General features: G+C 36.5%; 2 protein-coding genes across 2 annotated transcripts; one reads left to right on the top strand and one right to left on the bottom strand.

Annotated features, from left to right (window-relative positions):
* Positions 1-39: 39 nt before the first annotated feature.
* On the bottom strand, positions 40-11,589 carry LOC140150880 (18S rRNA (guanine-N(7))-methyltransferase-like). Its single transcript, XM_072173043.1, has 10 exons — positions 11,226-11,589; positions 9,124-9,161; positions 8,476-8,571; positions 8,063-8,145; positions 7,289-7,385; positions 6,693-6,789; positions 6,005-6,141; positions 5,384-5,432; positions 4,587-4,738; positions 40-4,105 (listed from the first exon to the last, which is right to left on the bottom strand). Exons 1-10 carry the CDS (start codon positions 11,460-11,462, stop codon positions 4,051-4,053), a joined length of 1,041 nt encoding a protein of 346 aa, XP_072029144.1. The 5' UTR covers positions 11,463-11,589; the 3' UTR covers positions 40-4,050.
* Positions 11,590-14,362: 2,773 nt separating this feature from the next.
* On the top strand, positions 14,363-15,875 carry LOC140150909 (dnaJ homolog subfamily C member 30, mitochondrial-like). Its single transcript, XM_072173069.1, has one exon. It carries the CDS (start codon positions 14,450-14,452, stop codon positions 15,395-15,397), a length of 948 nt encoding a protein of 315 aa, XP_072029170.1. The 5' UTR covers positions 14,363-14,449; the 3' UTR covers positions 15,398-15,875.
* The last annotated feature ends 4,715 nt before the right edge of the window (positions 15,876-20,590 follow it).

The raw sequence follows: 20,590 nt of genomic DNA on the forward strand, positions 1-20,590 counted from the left end.
TTGTTGAAATTGGTTGAAATAAAGAAACGGTGATCTAAAACTTGAGGGAAGAGAAGATGCATTTTAATATTCTCAATAGAAAGCACTACACTAGTTCTATTTGAGAACGCTTCAAGTACAAATCAATAGAGCATCCAATTAGCCTTAAAATATGGCAGGCATGAAAGGAGAGGACATACTTTGATTTGGGTAATCTTTTGTCAGCTGAGAAGCATACAAAAGATTACCCAAAACAAAATACACCCTCTCCTTTTGTGCTTGTATTTGACAGTATTTGATTCAACATCTTATCTCCTGGAAATTGATTTCAAATTTGCTCCCTAAACAAAAGAACAACCAGAAGCTTGTGAACATTAAAAATATACTTTTATTGTCCAGGTATTACATAATCATATTTCTTTCTACCAGGTGAACTTGTATCCATAAGCTCAACTGAAAGTTAAATAAACAGTCCAAGTCATAGAAAGATTAAACAAAAATAATTACCCATTTGGATTTATTTCTATATTTCAAAAAGTATTTCTTCAATATTGAAGAGATTTTTTGGCATGCATCATCACTCATCAGCAAACTCATAGCATCTAAGACACCGATTTGACACCTGTAGTTGATTTCATGCTTGAATGAGCACTCATTAAATGAAAGAGTTCACTAATTCGAAAGTTACACAAAGTTAATATCAAATACTCAAATATATTAATAGAGGTTATCCACTTTACTCATGTGACTTCTAACAAAAGGCGCTGATTCCCGTAGTATTCCTTATTCAAAACAAATCAATTCATGACCTCGGAGTTACCTGCATGACTCTTGGTGGGCTATTTTGAAACAGTCATGGTTGCACATGCAGGTACTTCTTTTGAAAGTCCTAAACAAGGTATAGCAGTCGTTGATAGGATACGCAGCTTATAGAACACGGATAACCTCTATGCATGTTTCCCTGATACCGGGTGCTCGATTATAATCCAAGTGTACTTGCTAATAAATATGGGTGCCCAATTATAATGCAAGTTTTCCTGATACCGGTGCCCGATTATAAATGCAAGTGTCTCATTGCAATTGCCCTATTCTGGTCAGACAGGCAGGGCATGATTTCAAATTGAGAGTCACTGATGATCAGAATGCAGACAACGCCATAACATGAACAGCAGCAGTGATTCTGCTAAACCATCATCCTGTAAAAAGATACCCATTTTTACTACTTTTGGAATCACCAATCTCTCCATTCATGTGCGATTACTCATGCATCAAAACACCTGTGGGATTAGAACCACTTGGTATGAATAGGCTACGAGTCTGTAGATGATGCATGTGAAAAATATTTTCTAATGAATAAATGCTTTTTGAAATATAGAAACAAATCCAAATGGTGGTTATTTTTGTTTTACACTTTAATACAGAAATAATGGCAAAATGAAACACCTGCGGGATGAACCAGAACATTATGGGCACATTTTATACCATGTACCTAACTTGTGACATACGTATTAAAGAAATTTGCAAGGTTTCAAAATGCAAGAAACAAAACATCACACATTTTCTGCTCACTCAGATAGGGTAACAATGAGCACATGTTTTCCATACTGTCACATTGCTGATACAATATTCAAGGACCTTCCACACTCCTACTGCCAGGAAATATAAGGCAGGCCTACTGGTGACGATTGTAAGCTGGGATTACATGGATTAACCTGGTCAGTGCACCCAACGGGTAGGGGCGTGCAGTAGTTTGTAATGCGTAATCTGATGGTAGAGAAGCAACAGGATAGTGGGGGCATGTGATGCATAAACAGCAGTGATCCTATCATAGGGGGTGGGGAAGTGCATTATTGAACAACCATTTGGTAATCAAGTGCCAAGCAGTGTTTTAAGCAGGGTTGGCGCGATTTAAATCATGATTTAAATCACGATTTAAATCAAATGATTTTTGTTTTAAATCACTGATTTAAATCAACTTTACCATTTTTGATCAATTTAAGTTAATTTCTATCTTCAATTGACTGTTTTACTTCATTTGTAATGCTTCTACACCTTTTGGATACAATTAAACCTCTCTATGATGTCATTTTATCTATTGCTAAAAAATCATTTTCAAGGTGCAGAATTTTTTTTTCCATGATTTAACCAAATTTTTTCATTGAAATTTTCACATCTAAAAATGTGTTTTGATTTTTTGTAAATACCTGATAGGATTGTGCATATGTCTAGCATTCCACTGGTCTCTTTTGACTTTATCATGGGGTATAGCAGTTCTTGGAATAAAAATAAATCAAAAAAATAAATTTAAATTAAAAAAATCCGATTTAAATCAAATAAATCTATTTTTTTATTTCTTTTTAAAAATCAAAAAAATCGCCAACCCTGGTTTTAAGGATGGCCCAATCAACAATGTTTTATACAGTAAATTGTGTCTAAAGTGGATTAAACCCATTTTCTATACACACAATATTCTATGGGCTTTCTAAATAATACACATTTGCCTCACATATCCAAAGGGATTGAAACTAATTGGCTTGAAACTAGGCAAGGTGAGGAGTCATGGTCATTAAACAAAGGTGGGAAAAGCAGGTAATAAAACTGAACCATCTTCACACATTTATTTGACTTCTAAATTGAAACATCCAAGAAACTTTTATGTTGTATCCAGTCAGTGGGTGTGTACTAACCACAGACAAAAAATATACAGACCATTTACCAAAAGGCAAAGTCCCAGTGCTTTGTATGCTGTGAATTCTCATATATTCATGAAGGCCGATCGTTTGATCATTCATACGTCTAACAAATCACACCCGTGTTGCGTGCCTTCACGTTATGCAATAGCGCGTTGTGTGTCCTCACGTCTAAGACCATAAAAAGATGCGGTATGTGTTCATCTCTCATGGTATGATTGGCCCTCATTGATAGGTGATGCTGGGACTTTGCCTTTTGGTGGATGGTCAGTATATTTCCTTGTCTGTGGGACGAACACTTTATATTATATTCTATTACCCCCACGACCCATTATTCAAAATCGCGCACTGTGATTTGTTGAAACACGTCACGTGAGAGCCCATTATTCTGCAATAATGGGTCACGCGCCGTAACACATTCTAAACACTCAGGGATGAAAGTGGCCTGAAGTGACTTGGCAGGAAAAGCCTGAAAAAACACGTAAATTTGGGCTATAAAGCCTCAAAATGGGCTGAAAATAAATAAAAGTGCGGAAATGTGGAGTAGCAAAAGGCCTGAAATCAGGCAATTGCCTGAAAACTGACATCCCTGAAACACTGCATTACGCTTGGTTATGCGTGCAATATTTCCGCGATACGCGCTATCACTTACGCGTACTCGCTCCACCTTGAAGTAAACAACTTAAAATATTTGTGCCAAAAATGATATTTTCTCTTTAAATTCTCTTTAAATCGGACTATTTTCTGGTAATAGAATAGAAATAAAGGGTGCAGCATTATCCTTTACACGCAAATAATGTGTCCTCGGCAGTTAAAACGTTTAAATAATGGGTTTGGCTGCGCCTCACCCATTATTTACGTTTTTACTGCCTCGGACACATTATTTGCATGTAAAGGATAATGCATTACCCTTTATTTCTTAAATATATCATAACACTGGTGCCATGAGGCCCACAAGTGCCCTGCAAGGTGGATATGAAGAGTTCAGATACAAAACATGTTTTTGCGTATATTTTTGATCAAAAAATGTACATCTTCTATTTATGTTATTTATTTCCGATGATTTGCCTATATCTAAAATTGAGAGAAATGAATATATCGCTTTTGTATTTGAACTCTTCATATGTATTTAGTATATATCTGCATTTTGACACATTGGTAGCTTGAATTTAAATTTTATATTCATCATGATTCGGTCATTTCCTATAACCAGATAAGTTAACAATGACCTATAAGTCAGGTTGATCTCTGTTGTCCATTGTATGTATCATAATTACATACTGTGTTGTAAAATATAACTTTTGATGCCTCTGTTGTTTAGTAACAACAGCATGCAACTAGTTGAGCTTTATTGTCTGTCCTTACAAATGTCTATATGATTCTAAAACTTCTTTGATCGTTTCCTTCCTGTAAACTTTGAATCCGGTCGTACATCCCTGATGAGAAAAACAGAAGTCAATATAAATGCATTACAAACAAAAGAAAACTAAACAATTGCGACTTGGTTTAACCATACATTTGAATGTTTCAAATTCTTGCTAGGTTTGTTTGTTTGTTTGTTTACTTTGAAAAATCTGTGTAGCAAGTTTTAACAAAAAACATTGTTTTGGTGAAGTTCTTATGATATTAGCATAATATAGGTTTACATTATAAAAAATTGCTATACAAGCTAAAATTTGTGTAGCAGGTTGTCCAAAATGGGGAGCATTTTGCTCTGCTACACCAGTAAATTGAACGCTGCCACTCTTGATGCATTTGATGCAAACTTTCATTGTGCATAATACTTCAGTAGAAGTTGCTTTTTTTTGCATGTTTAAATAGCCCCAGTTGAGGCCAAGTCATATTGCTGTTATCAAAGTTGAATCATGGCTCATGTCTTGACCAAAACAAACAACACTCACACACACATGTACCTACCTGCCCTGTCTTCTCCTCCTTTCTTTCTTTTCTTGAATCCAATCTCTACTTTTCTTAGGTGCTTTACCCCTCATGTTCTTATACCGTTGTCTGCTATCACTAAATGATGCTTCTGTTGGTAATCCCTTCTGATTACTTTCAGTGCCAAGTCCCTGAAAATAATTCAAGACAAAATTAAAACAAAACTCCAAGCTCAATTCAATTACATGTGCACCAATATTATTTCAGATGTATGCACTAAATTATGTGCCAAATTATGACACATAGAAAAAGTTTTGATTCTTTCTCTAAAAATTAACAAATGGGTATGTCATTTTAAGTTCCTTCTATTCTTCACACTCTCAAGGCCTCAAATTTCAGAGTGGAGAAAACAACAAAAGTTTCATGTTTGATTGATACCCGGGATTGATGCTATTGAAAGACCTTTTGTAAGTGCTCCATACAGCTAAATTAAATGACTACTAGTAGCTAGTCATTACTTTCTAAAAGCTGTCACAGTGAGTAAATTATAACTTTCAGCAACAGTTCAAATGATCAACTGGTTACTGCTACTAGGTTTTATTTAGGTGGTATAGAATTCAATGATGTGGTACTTTCCTATAATTTGAGTAAAACAAGTTTACAAGTTACTCCTGAGGGGCTTTGGTAGGAGGTGCCCTATGCATTGCCCACCCATACAAGCTGAGGAGGCACCCAACCTGTAGCATTTAGGGTTAAAACAGTGTAAATGCTTCGGTATGCCTTCACAAGACTGGCAGAACAAAAATTTACAAACCTAATTCCTATCAAGAACTTACCTTTGGAAGCTGGGGATTACTAAGGCCAGCAAACAAGCATAGAAACATTCTGTAAAGATCACAAGAAATGGTTTTCAAATTGTTATCTTGAGAGAAATACAATTGATTTGGGTAAAGCTGTATCGCTTTAAATGGTAAAGCAGAAGCGCAATTATGGTGGACCGTTTTTGGACCTTTTCAAAAATGGGTAATGTCAAAGATGTAGACTTTTTGTAGTTGAATTATTTTCATCATTACCTCTCCAAAAATGCATATTTTCACACATTTGTATTTGTTACTTTTTAAGATATAGTGAAAATAAAGTTTTACAAATTTCCCCCTAAACGTGATCCTGCATGCACCCATAAGGTAACTCATAAATTTGTAGTTCAGTATTTATTCATCAATCACAGCCAAACAATAAATAAAGAAAATACACATAATAACTATTCTAGCAATGCAATAACATCAAAGCTTTTGATGTCATCCACGCCTGGAGTGGTAGCACCAATCAGATACAACCAAAAAGCTAAAAAGCCTAGGATCCCATAAAAACCTGGCTACGAGTGCAAGCTTATATTCAGTGGGGTCTCTTAACAATAAAAATTGGATGTGTATTATCTAAATATTGCATTTACTTACTTTTTGGCTTTGGTACTATTAGGATAGTCTACCACTAAACCACCAGTGAAGCCTGCTTTCATTGCCTGGGATGTTATTAGCTCTAACTGAAGGGAATTTTCGGGATAAAACTGGAAAACTGCTCGACCACCTCTCCTCTAAGATTGTACAGTACAAAGAAAGACATGAAAGATATTAACCACTGATACTTAATTAGGCTTTCATTACAGGAATTCATAACTGGGTTCAGTCAGACTGCTATGGTTTTCACAAAGTTTCATTGAAGCTGTAATGTACGATCTTATAATATGAAATATTGGTTAATTTTTTTCAAACGTGATTTTTGGCAAATTTGTAATGGTTAAACATGTCCCAACTTACACTTCAATGGAATCAGTCAAATTCCTTGTATTTGTCACGTCAACAGAGCAATTATGACATAATATCATATTCAGACATTAAGTCCCCCATTCCATGTTAAACAGCCAAAATAGCTAGTGGGGTTTACTGACATTTATTACTAATATCATTTCAGCATTTTGAGTAACGAATAACAAAGTTAAAATTTGATGGAAATCGTACATTGTGGATATAAAGTAGCACTAAAAACTGATTTGCGGATTCAAATAGGGGTCATTTTTGTTTTAGGAGTCCACCTGAAGATAAAACTAGACCAAACTGTGAAGGTTTCTGAGATATTGTTACTTACCAGAGCACCATATAATGAACTGAAGAATTTGTAAAGTCTTTTAGGCGGATTATGTGTCTTTTTGTCTGCATTGCATAGCCATTGTAAAGCTGAAATACTGAAAATGAAAACAGACAATCAAGTAAATCTCACTATTCATATCATACAAATAACCACATTATTTAACAAGAACAGCAACACACCTAACAGACAGGCAATGAGACCAACTATTATGATGTGTGAAGTTGAAAAAGAAAAGAATCAGTTAATCTGATCTCAATCCTTCCTTGCATCATCAGATGCAATTGTTTTTCCATGAACTGAAGTCTTTATCATGTAAAATCACTGACACATCTGTGACAATGATTTTGTTTAATTGACAGGCACTTAATTTCTCATGATCTAATCAGAAATCAAGTATTTGTATTCACAAACTTACATGTTAAATTTGCACCCAAATGCAAGTTACATATTTTTTTTAAAGAGGAAAACACCTATTTAATTGTATTTTCATATCTTGTGATAAATTCAAACACAGTTTGTTGATTGAATCATTACACTCAGCATATTTGCATTCACACCCCCCGCTGTGATCTTATATACGGAATATACTGTACCTTATAACTCCATCAAAACTTCCTGGTCTGAAGAACACTCCTTGTCCCATATCACTGACAAACAGATCACCCTCTACTTCTCTTTCTGCTGCTATATCTGTAACAAGACATTGAAACTTACATCAAATGATTGCTACTAATTAGTTTTCATTGTTAACTGTAAGGACTTCTTCTTTTATGCAACGTTGTATCCCCTTGAAATGATCAAGTTTGGTAGTTTCAGGAGTTTGCTATGTCATGAAGTATAGGTGTACATATCAGGTCATTTGGTGTGTATGTAATGTTGCATAATTTGAACATGGCTGTCTTTCTCACAATCACTAGAAACTGATGGGTACGATTACCCATCATTTGACACAGGATTGGTTACACATCTGTCAGTAGAAAGCACCTCTAGAATTACTATACATTGTAGCTATTCGCCGTAGAAGTGATGTAATAATCGGATTAACTACCATAGCAATAGGGTAAAACATTTTTTGAATATATAGCACTTCACTAGTACGTTCGTGTGGTACCTCTGCATTGAACCATATCATGCTGATCACACACACCTGTAAGATAAGTATCTTTGAAAAGAGCGGTATTGTATTCAATCTATGATTGCAGACATACACAGGTGATGAGTGCAACCTGCTTGTTGTAGTGCAGCGCGATATATTCAATATATGTTATTACCCTATTGCTATGGTAGTTAATCCAATTATTACATCACTTCTATGGCGCATTAACTTAAGATTATAATTATTACTATGACTATAAATAACACCTTACCTATCATACTGGTACTGATATCTAAACCAACCCAGTAATGACCTTGTTCAGTGAGAGCCTCTCCACTTAACCCTGAACCACATCTGTTGAATGAATGAAAACAGATTACAGTCTCAATATTACAAATTCATGAGATAATTGAACATAATCACTGCGAGCATAACTCCAGATTCATATCTCTGAAGTCATGTTTTAAAGTATGTTATTTTTTTCTTTATGTACCCAGTGGCGATGCCAGGAGGCTATGGTTGAGCAAATACCTCTTGGTCTTTCCCCGGTCAAAATAAGATCAGGAAAATGTCAAAAAATGAACAATTTTAGGCAAAGTTATGAATGTCCCCAGAAACATCTATCATACTAACAAGAGTTATGTGTTAGAGCAGAGAAGATGAGAATAGTTAGAGTAAACTTACCCCACATCTAAGATAAACGCTGGCGTGTCTTCAGGTAATGCCAATAGTTCTAGCGCCCTCTCTGACATAGTCATTTGGATCTCTATCATACGAGAGCTAGAGTTTAGAGACAAAATAAATTGTTGTCATTATTCACTGATGATTGTGTATGAAATTAGTACGACTTCAGTAAGAAACATCAACTGATGCAAAATACATAAAGTTTATACCAACAACAAAAAAACACCAATACAAGAATAGAACTTGCAAATTTCCCTAGCAGGGTTGTAACTAAGAAGAGGCATGTAGTGCAATAGTGTATTCGTATATAAACAAGCCAACTGAGATTCTGGAAGCCTTGAAAAGTACCTGGAATTTTTGTCACTGTAGCTGTAGTCTGTTAACTCTGTTTGTCAGAGAGTAAGGTAATTATACAATCTTGGTTTTGAGTAAGGGCATAAGCATGGCAAGTCATCTTCAACTTTGAATAGGCCAAAAAAAATATGGGTGAATTTACGATAAAAAGGTGTTTCTTACACACAAAAAAGTGAATTCATGCTAGATGCTTTTATAATTCCTTTTCACACATTAGCATACAGGGGTGTACATGTATCTGATAGTTTGTAGCACTTATAGCAGGACCAGGAATGTCAAGTTCTTTGCACTTACTTTGATGTGTATTTCCTTGCTTCGTCTTCATTGTAGAACTACATGTACAACAGATGGAGGAAAGAAAGAATATTGGGTTGGTTCAGTTCAATGTACACCTTTTTCTTGTTCTAGCATAGCTTATTTATACACAATGTTGATGGTAATGTAATTGTTTTCAATAATCACATGTTTACCCCCTTAAAATTGGAATTTTCATACAAAATTTCACAGATTTGTTGAAAATGATAATATATACAAAATATACAACAAACATTAAATTAAATTAAACTATAGAGGTTATCCGTGTTCTACATGTATAAGTTGCATATCCTATCAGCAACTGCTATACCTTGTTTAGGACTTTCTAAAGAAGTAAGTACCTGCATGTGCGACCATAACTGTTTCAAAATAACCCGCCAAAGTCATGCAGGTAACTCCGAGGTCATGCATTGAATTGGTGTGAATGAGGAATATTACGGGAACCAGCGCATTTTGTTAGAAGTCACACATGAGTGAAGTGGATAACCTCTATAGTGAAAACAAAAATTATTAAGTCCCAGGCCCCACCCCTCCCCCAATGCGCTCCTATATGGTAAGTCTACGGCCAAATAACATATGTCCAGACTTTCTCAAAATTTGGTGAGGGAGGCCCTTATTATTTGTTAATTTGTTACAAATTTACTATTCCTTTCTATAAAATTGCAATTGTCAAGTGTTTTAACACATAAAAACGAGGAGGCCCTAATATTTTTGTTATTTCTCCAAAGCCTTACCTCTAACTTAAAGAAAGTGTTTGCAATGTGTTTATAATTTGATATCCAAGAACTTCTTAACATTTAACATCACAACAATTTTAAAACAAAGTAAGGGAGCAAATAAGAAAAATAAGAAAAATATTTAAAAATCTCCAAAAACGATGTATGTTATTTACTTTACTTGGTCTGATCAGAAAATATGGCCTACAGTTTTTGTCAGAGAAGAACGGCACTTGTTTACATTTTGAGAGCGTGCAGAGCGTAAACAGGGTTCTGATTGGCTGAATCAATAGTCTGACAATCATTGCAACAGACCGATAATCTGATTGGCCAATTGTGCCTCTCCATCATATCGTTGGTCGGTGCAGATCGGCGCCCTTGAAGTGAACACAAAGCTCTGCGTATGTGGCTCATTAACAGGGCGCTCGCGTCAATTTGAGCAAAGGACTGCCGTTCTTCTTTGAAACCCAGTGTAATATTGTTGTGATAGTATTAGTAATTTGATCATAACTTCACTTGATTTTGGTGTCACATTGTTTCTGAAAACTGACAAGTTCTCAATAAACAGCAATTCAAGTCAAACTTTGATGGATTGACAGAAAGCACTACACAACAAAGTCAAAAATGGTCTTGGCTTTGGTTTTTTTGGGCCTTCTCTCTTCTGTCACATACATGTACATGTAGACTATAAAACTATGTTAGACTAGCATGACTAGTACTACCATAGTAGCTAGTAGTACACTACTACACTAACAGGGCGAGATGGCCGAGTGGTTAAGGCGTTGCGATTTCTGCTTCATGCATAATTTATGTTTGTGAAATCCTGTGCAGAGTTTTGGAAGTGCTTTAGCATGTGCAGATATAGGTAGAGTATCTGCACATACACTTTTAACCGTCGCCTGTGTTTCTGGTTAAAAGTAAGCAAACACTCCAGCTAAAAATACATAAATGTTAGCCAAGCTAAATTGAAGCCAAACTGGACAATCTAAAAAATTGGTTTGCTGCGTTTTAAAACTGAAGACGCTACGATGACTGACCGTGTTATACTAGCAATCTCTATCTTCTATCCACACATTAACTATCGTCATGATCGTGTCGTCGTGGATAGTAGATAGATTTCTCGATCAAGTCAGGTCCCGTTACAGGAAGAGTCAAACACTGCACGTTAAGTGTCAGAGGCTGAGCTATTCGAAAGGAGAAGGGGGACCATCCCCGGTTCTGATATCTGCAATCAATCCAAGGTTCCAGGATCGTGCATAGGTAAACTGTGCACGTTAAGCCTGTGGCTGTGCGACAATACTCAAATTGAGCCCGAGGTATGCACATAATATCATGAATATAGGAAGAAGAAGAACTTTAACTTACAATTTCTGGCGGTGCAGAATGTTCAGGTCGTCTTCCCGATGCCATGGTGGTGTGTATGATACGTGCTGATATTGAACTGGAAGTAAGCTGACTAGAAAGAAAGAGTCTTTGACGATGAATACAACGATTAACTGTCAGCGGGCAAACAAATCTAGGACACGTCGTACGGATACAGTGTTGATGTCTAACTATTGGTGACAGAATTGATAGTGTTGAACGGATGACTTTTGATAGCATGAAATCATTATTGATCTCAAGAATATTCAAATATAAGGACTGGAATGAAATTGAAACATGCTGAAACGTTCCAGTTCGTTGAATTGAGGAAGCTTAAAAACCACGAAATAAACACACGTGAACCAGTCTCAGATCATGTTTATATTCTAGAAGTTTGGAAAATATGAATATTCATTCCATGACGTCATAGAATACGCATCATGCGTGTGATTTAGCTTGCATACAAATGTATTTTTATCTGTTCCCTGACTGATGATCTAGTCCAATGCCCTAATAATTAGGGGCTGTGCAATAATTATGAGCCCAAATGGCTCGCCAAAATCGTTTGCCCCCCCTCTCGGCCCGCCAAAATTGCTTGCCCCCCACCCTGGGCCCCCACCCCCATCTTGCCCGCCAAAAAATCTTCCCCCCCCCCCTTGTACATGCCAAATTTTTGGGATCCCAATTTGCAAGTCTATATACATGTTGCGAGCGCAGCGAGCAGGAAAATTTGCATATTTAAGCGTTTCTGTACGGTTTTCCTAAGCCTTTTTAGAGCGTTTTGCCACCCCAAGAATGCGGTGCCAAAAATCGCTTGCCCCCCCCTTTCGGCTTGCCAAAATTGCTTGCCCCCCAGTTTCGGCTCGCCCCCAATATTTTGCCAGGGGATGGTCCATACAATTACCCCCTCCCCCCATGTTGACACCTGGGTTTTGGCCACCTCATATTTGGCCATTTTAGCCCCAAAAGTGCCAATTTTTCGCACTTCGCACGAATTTATCCACCCCCTTTTCACCATATTTCACCAGTTTAGCTTCAATATGGCAAATTTTTTCCCGTGCTTCGCGCACATTTGTAACATAAACTCTTTATCTGTCGCCAAAAGGTGATGGATTCCCTATACTATTAAAAGAAATTTTTCCAACCTCACCCCCCATGTCAAAAAGATATCTACGCCACTGCATGAATATGTGCCAAAAATTGCCCCCCCCCCCTTCTCGGCTTGCCAAAAATTGCTTGCAATCCCCTTTTGCCAAAAAATTCTTGCCCCGGCCCCCAATTTTGTTTACCTCCACCAGCACCAGGGCTAAGCCCCTTATTACTATAGTATATTATGATTTATGAAACATGCATGGGGAAATAATAAGAATTCACTTTTTGAAGATACTTATTTCAAATACTCACAAGTCTATCAAAATACCGTAGAACAAAGAAATGAATTTTGAAACCGTCATAAAACAAAGTCAAACATAACAATACTCTGTTGAGATGTTTATTTCAATGGATCATAATTTCCTCATAATACAATATAAGATTTTGAAACCCTTATAAAACAAAGCCAAAAGAAACAAAAGAAACAAAAGAAAACAAAGTCAAATAAATATAAAAAAAGTATAATATTAGGCCAAGTAAAATAAAAAACATGTTTCACGTCCGGGTTTTCGAAAAAAAGGAGGAAGAGGGGGCTTTTTATTTTCTATTTTTTATCGCAAAATTAGTGTAAATAAATGATACTTATAGAGCTGTTTTTATAGCGTATAAAATAATGCCTGGAAAAAGGAGGAGGCCCTTTTTTATTTGTTGTTCTGAGAGTTACACCCACTCTAATGATCACAAAACCTTCCGAAAGTGTTTCTTGTATCTTAACAAGGCTATAGAATTAAGCATCCCAACTTCCTAGACATATTTTGAAAAGTTATAACTGAATTTCAAAAAATAAAAATATATTTGAAGAAACCTCAAAAAAGGAATGTGTTTTTTTAATTTTATTTGGCCTTAATCTAGCTCGTTCACGTAGCGTTTTCGTTGTCCCACTGGCCTAGATTGCCTGGCGATCGGAGTGTTATCGTCAGAGCACCTCGGACTAGCCTTAATCATGATGAACGCATTGCGCATTCACTTGAACCACAGTCCACAGATGGTTTGGACGGACACATTCAATAAGGGGTGGTGCAGTAATTATGTGTACCCCCGGGTGGGGGGGTGAATTATAGGGGGCAAAGATTTTTTGGCAGGCCAAAAGGGGGGGGCAAGCATTTTTTGGCAGGTCGAAAGGGGGGTCAAGCGATTTTTGGCAGGTCGAAAGGGGGGGGGAAGCAATTTTTGGCACAGATATTTTGGGCACCGTTTCTATATTACGCCCTAAAAGGCGAGGAAAGCGTTCTGAACACGTTCAAATATGCAAAATTTCCTGCTCGCTGCGCTCGCATTATATGTTAAGACAATTTAAGGTTTTAAATTCGGGTTCCCCAAAATCTGGCATGTGTAAAGGGGGGGCAAAGATTTTTCGCACGTCAAAAGGGGGGGCAAAGGTTTTTGGCACGTCGAAAGGGGGGCAAAGGTTTTTGGCACGGCCAAAGGGGGCAAGCGATTTTTGGCAGACCATTTTGAGAATTCACCCCCGGGGAACACATAATTATTGCACCACCCCTAAGTTACTATCAATAAAGTATTATGTTAATCTCAATGAAAGTACAGTATGATCAGCTTATTAATATTCATATCAGATAAATGGTTGTGGAATACAAGCATCATATTTTGGGGCCTGTTTCTAGTAAATCCTCAAAGAAATATTTTGTATAAAAACATTCAGTTCGATAAATTTACTTTTGAACTATGCACTAAATATTCATTGGGTATTGTAAAAACATGAATATTAGTAAACTTGATTGATTTAAAACTAATTGATGGAGTTTATTTCAAATTATTAATGCAACTTAGGTTTTTTCTATTTCAAAGGCATGTGTGAATCGGTGTTTATACATTTGCAGTTAAGTAGCCCAATTGGGCGGAATGGAATGCTGTGATTTCTTCAGTAGAACTTTTGCATGGGACTTCCGGTGGGGTTATTGAATTGGGCGACATTGGGTCGGCAATTATGGAAATCTGATACCGGCTCTATTCTTCCATAATCCCACGAACATGACGAAGGTCAATGGGCGAAGGGCCGACGTCTTCTGATTGAAGATCACAATAATTTCTATGGTCGGTGTAATTCAGAATGCATAATGTCTTCTCATGCCAATAGATATGTGAACTGTAGTAGAACTTGGTGGGAGTATAGAGCTCTCAAAGGCAACAGTTTTGTCATCAGAAATTCGTTGACAAACTCTAATCATGTTGGTAAGCTTACGAAAGTTAGGTGTAATCTTATACCAGACATCAACAGTCATGACAGTGTAAGCTCCCTCAAGCTTAGCAGCAATAGACCAAGACTCCTTTGTAGGTTCAAGTCAACTGTATCAATGTCCTGTTTGAGCTATCGTGGCTATGCTGTTAACTTTAACTCATCTGATAATCAACATTTGCATTTGGAAGGATCAAGACTACATGTAGCTTCGCAGAGTCTGAAAAACTACAGCACAAATAGAAGACCATACTTCAAGAAGAAACGGCACAACTTTTATGATGTTTTAGGTATCACACCTAAAGCAACTCAAGCGCAAGTGAAAGCGGCATACTACAAACTGTCTAAAATTTACCACCCAGATAAACATCAGAATCCCGACAATCCAGACAAAGCCAATCTAGCTGAAAATCAAGCAAAGTTCAATGAAATAAGTGAAGCTTATAATGTTCTTGGTGATACAAATATGAGAAGGCGATACGACCGGGGTATACTCAGTCCTCATGATACGCGAGAAAGTGTTAAAAAGCAAGAAGTATCAGTTAGACAAGATAGTAATGTGTACAGGCCAGTAACAGACCGAAGAATATATGACTTTGATGCTTTTTATGAAAGACATTATGGAGACAGCATAGCAAAAGAAAGAAAAGCCAGAGCAGAGCAAATGGAAAGAGAAGCGGAGTATGCTAGAAAGATGGCGCAAGAAGAACAGAGCACTTGGTTGACAAAAACAGTTTTTATTGTGGGAACTCTCATATTAACAATAATTTTATACGAGCATAAGTATGAAGAGAAATGGAAAAAAGTTGTTTCTAAGAAGAAATATTAATTTGTGGTTTGAGGCAGAAAGGTATAAATATACTGCCTTCAAAGTAATTACTAATTATACAATATATACGGTACAGATCTTACTTGGGGCACAGTTGTTCTAATCAGTAACTATATTCTGAAAAGTACCAGTACTCCCAAAGTCCCGGCAAATGTGGGGCACTTGGTGGGAATTGTAAGCTGGGATTACATTGCATTATTAAACTGGTTGATATATATGCTCTTGGCGGTAGGGGTGTCAGCCTCAGGCCTCGAAATAAGGAGGACCCAAATTTGTGAGGACCCTCAAACATTTAAGATCGAGGGCCCAAATGAAATTTGGCTTATTTCGAGGCCTGAGTCAGGGGGTGTGCATCATTTTGTATGTGTAATATCCCTCAGACCCTGCAATGTGTGGGATTGGATGCTGTTATAATTTGGTTCATCTCAAGTTTGGTAGTGACGTCAATGCTACTTCACGGTTGTGCCATAAGTGTGTCGCTCAGCGTGTACACTCACTCAGGGCATTTTACTTTACGCGCACGATTTGATACTCCTGCGAGCGAAATACGCACGTATACGTCACTACCAAACTTGAGATGAACCAAATTATAGAAACGATGGGATAGCAGGATACATCAGGCAGGGATCCCCAGGGGTCAGGATGTACCGGTACCGTACTTTACATGTTTTAATGTGCTTCCCGTTTAAACTTCTTCATGGAGATTTTGGAATATATGGAGAATATCTGGAATCTAAATTTAAGTAACGTGCAACCCTATCAAAATAATTATTTTTCCACAGCCTAATATACCATGTACCTAACTAATAATAAGCCTTGAAATAAGCAGGCGCCAGGAGCAAATTTACCATCGTAAAGCCATCAATATTGCTGGACCTTGTAAAATTCACATGAACCAGTGAGCAATATAATTTTCTAAAATAAATTGCTCCTGGTTCCAGTTTTGTACACTTGATGCAGTAGTAGTGCTGGTATGCTGTATTGTATTTACATGCAGAAAATGATTTACTATTTGAATATTGCTCCTGTTTCTTCCGAAATTGCTCCTGGTTCTTGAAAATTGTAGTGAACCAGGAACAATGTTCAAAAACAAATTGCTCTTGGTTCCAGTATGCTGATTTCAAGGCTTGCATGATGTACCATGCCGTATCATGTTACTTAGGGAAATATTTTGCAACAATGTCGGTATTTCAGTTTAGTATCAATCATGTAAATTTATTGAAGATTCATTGTTCAGAATTTGCACAAATTAGATTTGATTTTCATGTACACTTCTAAGGCAGAACTTGTGCCAGCTCCTGGTAGACCTACGTTGCAAGAATCAAATGATTGTTGTCAAGTTCATTTATAATTGAATCAACATTGGGCTATTCCAGTTGAAATCCATACTCCTCCCTATGGAAGATATGACCATGACTTTAATCTCACACCTGTATACATGTAGGGGTGTAGACTTCAAATGGAGTCACCCATTCAGATAACCCTATTTGAAATTCACACTCCATGTATGTGAAATTAAGGTAATGTCTTCCTTAGGTGTGTGGATTTCAACTGGAATAGCCCATTGATTCTCATGCTCTGATACTAGAATTCCATGATATTCTACCCTAATATATGTAGTTCAGGTGGCTTTCTGCATGCAGCTATAAAATAGATGTGTAGAAAAGGTTCTTGTAGTAAACTTTTTTCCTAACACTATGCAGCCTGCAGGGTTAGAATTTTGGTATTAAATCACAACATGTTTCTTTTTGGGAAACCATTCTTCAATTCTAAATAACCCTGGATGACTGGAAATACAAATGAACACATCTGTGAGGTTTTTTTAATTGTTTTAACTTTTTAAGAAATGATGTACATCTGTGTTTATGTTGCTAATTTTGTTGTTTTATTTCATTTTTAAAAAGTGGATACTACATACATGTACATGTATATAATATTTATAAATAAGCTGAAGTAATTATGTATCATGAATTCATGATGGAACTTGTACACCTCACTTCTCTCCTAAATCTCAAATGTAAATCGGAACTGTTGCAGTGAGTGACCAATTATTTTCCAAATATTTGTGGATTCATAAATTGGTAGGTTAAGTGGAGATGTGCACAAATATCTTCAATGCCGAATTTGAATACTCGTAATATGTGACGTGTCATGTCAAAAGGAGACACTATTGGGCAGGATCGTAAATGGAGAAATAGCCAAAAATCTGCACTGGGTGATTTTTTCGCAATTTGGGTTTGTTGCGAATTTGTGATGTTATTAATGTTTAAAATATTGTCTGATTGTTTCAGGCCGGAATATAACTGGCATCTGGTAATTTTTGAGACATTTTTCTAGGCAATTCCTACTCTCAACACTGTCAATAATATTTTTTAAACTTAAAGGCCGATATCTCAATTTCCAATTTTATAACACCATAACTTACGAACTCAATATCTTCGCTTGGGAATGTCCGATTTCATTGGTGAAAACGGCATTGTGGAGCAAATTTAGAGTTGGGCGACTACAATGTATCACTTTTTTCCTAGTCGACTAGTCGGCAGCAAATAGTCACGACTACGACTATAGTCGCAACTATCTGTGGTCAGAATTGAACCAAAAAATCGGGTGAAAGTTTAATTTACAATAACAAGTCAACAAGACCAATTTAATGATGATTTATTCATTTTATGATTACTTGTTTGTATAGTGTTACTATTGGTAAGACAATGACTAACGTTTTTATTACAGTTTATATGAAGTAATTGGTTGTTTTTGGTGTGGATATCTGGCACTTTTAACGTGATTTTGTAACATTTAAATATAGTTGGGTTGGACGACTTTTGGTTTTCAATAGTCGTAGTCGCGACTACCAGTAATAGTCGCAACCAACGACTATTGGCGACTTAGTCGCCCAAGTCTAAGCAAATTATCTCTATATTAATTAATAAGATATGTAAAAACCTCAAAATTGATAACCTGCCCAAAAGTGTCTCCTTTTGACATGACACGTCACATATATTGAACCTACATGTAATTAGCACCTCTCCTGCTTGTTAGCACTCATGTGAATTCCACAGGAAATATCATGGTATTCAACCTAATTAGTGGCGCTACACTATTTCAAAACTTATTTTGGGTGGTGGGCATCAACCTGAAATGGGTGCAGCATTTTCACAAATTGCAGTTCCTTGTTTAACCTTGAATTGCAGAATTATTTTGGGGATTATTTTGCATGCACAGTGTCCAGGTTCACCTTCATAACATATTAAAGTGTACTTTTTTAGCCAAAACACATTTGCCTTATTGTAGGAAGTACATGTACAATGGAACCTCATGAACGCACACAAAAAAACCTGATTTGATTTAATACAAAATGTTCTCATTCAGTCCCAAGCAAACATATATACCTTTTCACAGTTCAATGAGTGTGTTAATGTGGTTCTACTGCAATTGTGTTACATAATATATAGTCAACAATTGATATGTACTATACGGGTAATATTAGAGCATGATTGATACCTAAGAAGTGAAATTAAATCACTTTCTGTACAGACAAAAATTTGTGGGGCATGGGTAAATGTAATGTTCCAAACCAATCATAAATGTGTGTGATTTATTAAAAATTTTGGTTAATTTTTCACTCTTCCATAAGATTGCATGTCCTTTGTGAATTCAGAACCTGCATATGTACTTTAGTTCACCTCGACAGCATTCGTGATATCAATTCTTTTTCCTAGTTGTGCCGCAAGTGCAAACATGCCGACAAACCACCCTTGTAGATCATGTGTGTGTACTCTCTGCCTGATCTACTTTAAACATGTGATTTGATCCTGCATCCACTGAAATATGCACCTGTCATAACTTGAGGTGAACCAAAGAATAGTTGCAAATAGCATTGCACACATTTTTTCCTTGATTGTATGTCCCATAGAGTGTACTTTACTACTTGAATTCCACCAGGAATATTATCGTGCTTAATTTCCATTGTCAGATTTCACACACCACATTCACACTTCTGGGTGGAGATGATGATACACGTAACACAACCACTGGAATAGTGCATGATGGGACATATATAAATTGGATAAAGTCTACATGTATATTGCAGTGAATGCAGTCTAGGCGTGGGAAGAGCTGCATATCTTGAAACAAAATTAGATAATCTTCAATACTAAGCTACATGAACAGCAGCATAGCTAGCCTAATAGGGGGGTGACAAGGCCAAATTTTCATCCCCATTTGTAAATTTTTTGTCCCATTTTTAGTCATTTGAATGATACTTGACTGTTCGCCATCCCCATTTTATCTCTGAAAGATTTTTGTGGTGAGACAATTTGCCCCTTGGCTCCCCCTGGCTATGCCACTGTTCATGAACTGTTTAAACAGCATAATTATACTTTCTATACTGTGCAATTATAATATTTTTGTGATGCATATGACTACTGTATAAAACAATGAACTGAATTAATAAATAGTTTTGTTTTGAAATGAACTACATTTGTTAGAATGCCTTTATCCTTGATTTTTGATACATTTAGACTATTATTTAAAACTAAGTGAAGGGAGGGGACTTGCGTATATTATATTGGGCACATACAGATAGCAAAAGAATTAAGGAACCAGTCGTTTTCACCCCTGTATATCCTGAACAAAGACATATACATGTATGTCATAATTAGAACCAGCAGCCAATAGCGGCATCTTTTAGCTCGCATATGTGACACGATCTGGTCCATGGGGGCCAAAGGAGGCATATTTGAAAATTGTGTTACTAGCATCATTACCTTCTACAAACATTTATAGGCTATCATACTGAAAACACCAAAGGTCTAGCATACTTGATCCTAAAGTTATGAAGTTTTGTGATGTGTATTTTTTTATGTATTTTATTATTTTTTACTCCATATATGTTTGCCTTTATCTCAGTTCAAATTTGCCGCCTTTAGCCCCCATGGACCAGATTGTGTCACATATAAGACCTTCGTTGAAATTGGTCCAGAAATAAAAACAAGAAAGATACAAATTCAAAATTTGGAGATAGCTCTATTGAATTGATTTGTACACAGCATTCCTGAACAAAAGAACTAGCGCTTTGCTTTTCATTGATTCGAACATTAAAATATAAATAAATGAGGTCTTAATTTTGACATACGGCCTATGTCTTTGTTTAGGATATACATGTATAGGGGTGAACTGAACATAACTGGTACC

The sequence above is a fragment of the Amphiura filiformis genome, chromosome 1 (genome assembly GCF_039555335.1).
Source record: "Amphiura filiformis chromosome 1, Afil_fr2py, whole genome shotgun sequence".
NCBI lineage: Eukaryota > Metazoa > Echinodermata > Ophiuroidea > Amphilepidida > Amphiuridae > Amphiura > Amphiura filiformis.

Coding starts and splice junctions, on each gene's coding strand:
- LOC140150880 (XM_072173043.1), bottom strand. CDS start 11,462: ATGCTATCAAAAGTCATCCGTTCAACACTATCAATTCTGTCACCAATA. Junction 6,790..7,288: donor AGTTTTGATGGAGTTATAAG/GTACAGTATATT, acceptor TTTCATTTTCAG/TATTTCAGCTTTACAATGGC. Junction 4,739..5,383: donor GTAATCCCCAGCTTCCAAAG/GTAAGTTCTTGA, acceptor AATTATTTTCAG/GGACTTGGCACTGAAAGTAA.
- LOC140150909 (XM_072173069.1), top strand. CDS start 14,450: ATGTCTTCTCATGCCAATAGATATGTGAACTGTAGTAGAACTTGGTGG.